The sequence below is a fragment of the Quercus lobata genome, chromosome 4 (assembly GCF_001633185.2).
Source record: "Quercus lobata isolate SW786 chromosome 4, ValleyOak3.0 Primary Assembly, whole genome shotgun sequence".
In the NCBI taxonomy this organism is placed as follows: domain Eukaryota; kingdom Viridiplantae; phylum Streptophyta; class Magnoliopsida; order Fagales; family Fagaceae; genus Quercus; species Quercus lobata.
In genome coordinates, this window is record NC_044907.1 from 73,650,166 (window position 1) to 73,657,885 (window position 7,720).

The window sequence follows — 7,720 nt, forward strand, 5'->3', positions numbered from 1 at the left end:
GCAACCACCAAAATATTTTACCTTCTCCATATCACATTGAGAGTCCCATTTAGAAATCAAAATTCTCAAGGGAACAAGCATTTAATAGTTTGGAGTTTGACTTCCACCATCAAAACAATACATGCTTAGGTACTTTCCAACAGTTCTGGAGTATAAATATTGAAATGAACTTAAAACTAGATGTTACTGAATGATAATTTGATCTGGGGGTGGGGAACACAACAAAGACATTTTCATCTTGGACTCATCACAAGAAAATTGAAGGAATGTCATCTTGCAAGCTCGTATACCTTGCGCATAAGAATGACATTTATCATGTTGAAATCCCATGTTTGGATAAAGAGAGATGGGGGGAGAGGAGAGGAGCGGAGAGTGGCCAAATATGTAAAATTACGTTATGACCACAACCCCATATATCCTCCTCTCCCCATAAAAGTGAGTAGTAAATTTATTTTTCTTCATTGCAAAGTTACACAAATGCCAGGTGAGTTTTGAATCTATGATCCCACCCTCCATCCCACGGGCAGAGGAAGAGCCATCCGAGCTAAAACCCCATTAGAAGAGAAATAAAATGTATTTAGATGAATAAAAGTGAAACCATTCACGGATAGAAATTACGTTCTCGGGCTACGACTCCTTGATCTTCGAGGTAACTGTCATAATTAGAAAGAATAAGCAATGTAAGGTATCTAGTAGGAGGAATTCTCTTTTAAAACATAAAATAATAGACACTAACCTTGCGTGGACTAGGTGATCCAGAGTAGGATGATGACCACCCACGTCTTCCGACTGGTGCTCAAACTCTATTGTAAACACCACCCCCACAGACAAAGGCATGCTTTAAGTTAAAAAGTAATACAAACTAACAGCACAAATCGAATTAACAAAGGGAAATAGCATTTTGCAAAACTCAACAACATACTGAGCCTATTACAAATTTGAAGAAAAAGAGGGGGTGGAATGAAATTGAAGCCAACATAATATTGCAACTTGAGTTCAGAACCTACATAGTCTTTATGTAAGATGCAAAAATCAAGGTGACATCATGAGAACAACGGGCATGATAGAACTTATAAACAACACTAAATTGAAGACAAGTGGAGTTGTAGAGTCTTGCCCTTGGATATACCAGTATTGTCAAACAAGATAATGAACATTTCATGGCTATGTTAAAACCTATACACATGGTACCTCGCAACCCATATTGAACAACATTCCATATATCAACCACATGCACATCCCCACTACCTCTCATGTACGCATACAAAGAAATTTGCTGGAATACACTCGAATGAAGCAATTCTACAAGTAACATCAGAGCTCTGCAACTTTGAGACCCATATTAAAAAAAATCATAAACCTTATTCCCATCCTACTGAAATAAATCCGACATATATATATAAAGCAAATAAAAGAGAGCTGACACAATTTAGACAACTAGAAAACCAGATCAATTTAGAAACAATTTAGAAAAGTTACCTCCGTGGAGAAGCTGATGGTGAACGTGAGCGAGCAGTTGTACGAATAGGAGGAGTACGCCTACGACCAATAGGAGACCTTCTAAGTTCTAAGAGGTCTGAGAGCTGGTCTTGGAGGTGAACTGAACGAAAACAAAGGCCATATTCAAGTTACAAGAAAAGCAAGAAGATAAATAAATATTAATTGTCAAAAAGATCTCTCACAAAAAGGGAAAGATGCACACTTTGTATGAGTCAAACATGGGGACACAGACACAGAGGCGGAGCCGGGGGGGGGGGGGGTGTTGTGGTGACACAAATTAGCTCTCTTGATGCAGAAATTAAACACAAATCAGGAAAAAAAGGTTCCTGGTCCTGCTGAAATGGCAAGCTTAGCTAATGCCCAACAAGTCAATGACACCGTGTAAGAAAAAAAAAAAAAAAAGGTTTCCTGCCACAACCAAAAATAAATGGAAGAATTTCTCTTAGGCACAATATAACGGACTCAGCTTCTATCCAGTGGCATTGGCCACTAAATAGAAACCTTGCCCCAATATAACACACCAAGAGCTTTGACTTGTCAGGTGTTAGCTTTTAATTATCATGCACTTATTAAGCTTAGCATAATAATAATAATAATAATCATCATTATCATCATTATCATGTATTTTAGTGTCTTTCTGATGACATTTCAATTGATAGTCCTATATTTTACACACTTTTTTTTTGTCCTTAATTTCTTGACATTTCGATTTTAAATTGTGGGTTTATGTTATGAACAAGAATTTTAATTTTTTTTACCTCTAGTTTCAAAAACAATCAAGAAAAGATAGTGAGATGTGTATATAAATTTGCAAGTAAATTGCTATACTTTTAATATTTTCAAATTAATTTATTTCCTCAATTTATTTTATAGTATGAACTTAAATGTCTAACTATAGTTTACGTTTAATTAGTTTTTGTATGACACTTATAGTTGTTATTGTTTTTTTTTTTTTTTTTAATATTGACTTCTAATCTTACCCCTCCTCTGAATTGAAATCCTAGCTCTGCCACTACACAGACAAGCATCCACAAGGCAATTGTTACTAGGGAAGTAACCTAAACATAAAAAACTAATTATATATTTGAAGGCTAGTATTAACTATCTTAATATGATTTGTTTAGATTTCATCTCAATAATAATAATAATAAGATTTTTTTTTTTTTGTTTTGTTTTGTTTTTTTTACAAAAATGCAATAGACAATATACAAAAAAAATAGAGACTCAATAAACATAGGAATGGAATCTAATAATTTATTTATTTTGGCCCCAGAAAAGCCAAAGGAAAATATACTATTTTTTTTATTTATTTATTTTCTTTTTGTGATAATTTGATGGTTATAATGAGGAAGAGAATATTTAAATTTTTTTTCCTTGTAAACACCAAAATGGGCCTTTTTTTTTTTCAAATAGCATAATTTTTTGAAATATTTAGGGAAAAAGCACCAAGTCAAACTTATTTAGTTATATAGCTTTTTTTTTTTGAACTCGAGTTCCAAACATTATGGCAATCGAATCAAACATAATGCTTGGAACTCAAGTTTGATAAACTCGAGTTCTAAAAAAGTGCTATATAACTAAATAAGTTTGGAATTGTTTATTTAGCAAAAAATTTCAAAAAAAGTGCTACATAACTAAATAAGTGAAACTCAAGTTTACCAAACTCAAATTTCAAGTATTATGGCAATCGGATCAAACAAAATGCTTGGAACTCAAGTTTGACAAACTTGAGTTCCAAAAAAGTGCTTCATAACTAAATAAGTTTGGTCATGTGCTATTTACTAAATTTTTCTTAAAATTATGCTATTTAGCTAAATAAGTTTGGTCATGTGCTATTTACTAAATTACAACTTACAAGTTTCTTGACCATATACCAAGCTTAGATTATTGTTTACTTAGAAATCTTGTTGGAGTAAGGTCGTGTTCAAGGCCTAGTCTTCAATACTCTTCAAATACTCTTCATTAGGATTGATTATTGTTAGATGTGTGACTTAAGGATTTTGGGGGCTTTTGGGTTTTGGCACCTCAAATATGTCTTTCTCAACCTGTTTTGCAATTTTCATCATCAATTAGCTAATTTACCAAAACTTTCACGTTAGCAAACCATTTGTTAGATGTACGTATCTCAAGACTACCTTTTTTTCTTCACTCCAGCATAAAATGATCTTACCATTGTGCTAATATACTGTATTAGCTAAACACTGTGTTTATTTACAAGCCTTTGACCACAAGTGTTTTTGGACCTCAACAGAGGAGGATAGCCCATCCGATGTCTTTATTTGTTGTTGTAATTTTATTTTATTTTCTTTCAATATATGATGTGATCTGGGAATACTTATAGGCCCCGGATTAAAGAGTTGATTATTGCTGAATAATATTTCTTTGTGAAGGTCGTACTTAGTTCAAAGTCCAACTAAGACATCCAATTATTGGCTTGCATGCATTTTTAGTGTTTGCATGTACCACCACTTGGTTTCAGCACGTACACTATATCTAATGTGAAAAACTAACTACTAATTTCTTTGAGTTTTATTTTCTTACCTATCCACTAATACAAAAGGAAATTATTATTATTATTATTTTTTCTAAAAGAAGCAAAATTAAAGAAATAAGGAAAATTGAATGATTTTGTAACTAATAGTCTAATACACTTGGACTTTTTTTTTTTTTTTTAGAGGACTTAGTTATAACTTTTGAACAAGCTTACCAGTATCACTCTATAGTCTAAATAAGAGTCATAAAGATCCTAAGGTACAATTAATTAAGTTGTTCATCTTGTATTGCATATATATTTCTTTCATCCTCTCCTCCTCTCTTTTATTTATGTTTCGAAATGGCATGGCATGGCTTAAAAGTTGAAAATTTTATTGAATTTTCCCTTAGTTATTTTCCAAAATTTCAGGGCATGTGTTCCGTCGGAATGACACATTTCACAATGTTATTGTTCCCATTTCACAATGACACATCATACATGCTCGAGATAAAGCAAAGGTCAAATTTAGGAACAAATACATCATAATAATAAGATAGTATTAACGCGATTAATCTATAATAAATTTGAAAATACCAGGAAAAAAAAAAACTTTAAGAAAGACTCATTCAGAAAATGACAAAAAATGAATTAGTACTAATTAAGAAATAATAGAAATGAAATACTGTGAAATTAGTGTAAATTACTAACATCATATACATGCTCAAGATAAGCAAAGGTCAAATAGGAACAAATACATCAGAATAAGATATTAACACCACGATTAATAATTAAGAAATAATGAAAATGAAATACTGTGAAATTAGTGTTTTTTTGTTTTTTTTTTTTTACTTTCTGTTAAAAAAAAAAAAATCTAGATTGGAGATGCTCTATCTCTTGCCCAACGAGGTCTTAGATATTGGTCTTCTAGATATTCTCCTTCTTTGAAATGCAGCAAATGACATAATTATCCTGCAATAACAACAACAATAAAAACATTTAGGGAGAAGTTTAAACCATATTGAAATATTTGTATTGTGGCTTTTTTTTTTTTTAATTTATTAAACAAGTAAATTAGGAAACTTGTGCATGGAGAAAAAAATCCTTGTTTGTTTATTCTATAATAAATATAATCAGATAACTTTGGACAATATGCAACATTAAGCAATTAAGCATCATTCAGATAAAAATGTTCACACTCATCTATTCTCAGGTGCATTCTTTGCTAGATTTTTTTTTGATAATTGAAAGGGAGGGCGGGGGCGACCATATGTGACTTACCTCCTAGGGCATGCCCCTATTACTGTGATCGGGACGTCACAGACCTCATCCTAACACCCCAAAAGAGCCAGAGTGTGGGGGTACAATGCATACCATGAAAATCCTCTCCACATGATACCCGTCACGACTCGAACAAGGGACCATGAGCATGCACGCGAGATCCCACACCGCTGGGCCACCCCTCCTGGGGCATTTTGCTAGATATTCTAACATATACATGCAGCAAAATAAATCATAAACGTTCTCACACACACATGCGTATTTATAAATCTTACCCAATAACTTAATTTGAACAGTATGTATATGCAACAATATTAAACAAGCATCATTAGAAAACCAAAACTGGGTCACCATTAATTATAGCAACCAAATAAAATGGGAACTAATCGGCTATAGAGTAACAAGAAATATCACACACTGTTTTCAACAGTCCCAGATCACAAATTGGATCACTATAACTAAAATCCACAACCTCTAGAATTCTGAATTTACAAACAGCAAGTAGAACCATGGAGTTCCATATATACATGCAGTCCAAACAAACATTAAACCCCTAAATTCGAAATGGCCACTTGACAAAACTGGTCAAATCCTGAACAACACGTGCAGTAACATAAATTCAGTGACTGAAATCTAAGAAATAAATCAATAAAATAAGGTATACCCATTTGAGTAAATGAGCCGAAAATCAAATTGCTAGCCTAAATTTATTAACTTGGACACACATACAAAATAATGTAGCAATCAAGTTTGAGCACCAAACAATATTTCAAATAAAATCAAGAAACAGAGCAATATGAATTTTAAATATAGAAAATCAAGGAAAATAAAACTTACATGATTAGTCGCGCATGCAAACTCTGTGTCAAGACGGTATGCCATTCTTAGCGACAAAACTGAAACTTGGCTTAGACCCATAGTGTATTGTTTTGCTATCATCATAAAGCTCTTCGTCCTTTTGACTTCTCCTAGTTGCAGAATGGGTAGATCTCTCAATGTGCTTATTTTTCTTCTTCAGTTTGGTGTAAAAATAGAGATGGTCCATATGGGTTTCTTGAAAACTCTTCATCCACGTGCTAGGATCCCCAAAAACATCACAATCGACGATAATATTCATTGAATCCTCGAAGATTGGGTTCCCTTGGACCTTGTTGAGAAGATAGTAAAGAACAATTTCTGCGTCATTAGGCCTAAACTTGACACCAGGTGGCAACTCCATATATAGCTTCTGCACCAGCACTGATCTGATGATGAATCTTGTTGTTGTGTCGATAATGAGTGCTCAAAAGATCACTGGACTTGAAACTAACCGAGATCACTGGTGAGGGCTACGACGCCGATGATGCTCGGCCGACGTTTGTTTGGGGCGATTTATCGGTTTTTGAAGCATTTCCGGGACAGTTCCACGGCGTCTCAGTCGGAAGATGGGTTGGTCAAGGAAGGGAAGTATGAGATTGCGATCAAAAGAGTCAATGCACGCGACGTGTTTGATTATGATTCCGACTTGTACACCAGGATGGTTAGGTACCCACTTGAAGTGCTGGCGATTTTCGGCATTGTTTTGATGAACATGGTGGGACGAATTAACCCCTTGTTTGAAAATCACATTCAAACTCGGATTTTCAATCTCAAGAGCTCCACTTCAGTGAGAAATCTTAACCCATCTGGTTAGTTTCTCCTTTTGCTTCTTATACAATTTTTTAAACCCATATTTGACTTTTGGGATATTTGTACTGATTTGGGTTGTGTTTTGATTAGATGTTGAGGTTACTACCCAGATCCTGTTGTTACAAATAGAGGTAATTTCATTTGGGGTGTTGTGATGATTATTGGTTTAATTTGTGTCACAGTAATTGTTTTTCTTGAAATGAATGTATTTAGTAGTTGTTGACTAGTGGTTCACAACCGATGCCAGTAATTCATAGCCTGTAGACTGTAAGAATATTGTAATAAAATCTTGCTGCTAACAAGTTTTTACTGATTTTATATTCTACTGATGTCTGTAGTTCATAGAAGATTCTTTATCAACAAGTTATTTTTATGTATTTTAATTTTTGTTGGGAAGGGATATTTGATGTTCATTGAAGACTCCATTTTTATTGTTGCTTGCTGTCAATAGAGCTAGCATATATGAAAGGAAGCTGTACAGAATCTGATATTATTTGAGGTGTTTAATTAGTTTGTCCTTCTCTTGGGAATTCAGGTCAAGAAATCTGTTGTGAAACAAACTCACCTTTGTACTTGCTGAGGGTATATACATAGAAGATTGATGTTGAACTTCATCTATTTTAGGTTCGCAATCAGTGTGGTGTGAAGTTTTTTTTGGGTGATTGGGGGTTTACAATTTGGTTGGGTCATACAATTGGCAGTGGATCTTGGTCGATCTTGAATGGTAGGGTGAGTCATTAATTTGAGGGTGGGTAGTGGCTTATTAATGATAAGGCCAGGGTTTACAATTCTGTTTGGGAT

At 33.9% G+C, this 7,720-nt stretch overlaps 1 protein-coding gene across 2 annotated transcripts; it reads left to right on the plus strand.

Moving 5' to 3' along the window:
* The first annotated feature begins 6,137 nt into the window (after positions 1–6,137).
* On the plus strand, positions 6,138–7,135 carry LOC115987527 (DNA replication licensing factor MCM4-like). 2 transcript variants are annotated; one of them, XM_031111104.1, is made up of 2 exons: positions 6,138–6,918; positions 7,010–7,135. In XM_031111104.1, exons 1-2 carry the CDS (start codon positions 6,591–6,593, stop codon positions 7,072–7,074), a joined length of 393 nt encoding a protein of 130 aa, XP_030966964.1. In that variant the 5' UTR covers positions 6,138–6,590; the 3' UTR covers positions 7,075–7,135. The 2 variants fall into 2 exon arrangements, with proteins under 2 accessions (XP_030966964.1, XP_030966965.1); XM_031111105.1 differs by having other exon boundaries at positions 6,138–6,896.
* The last annotated feature ends 585 nt before the right edge of the window (positions 7,136–7,720 follow it).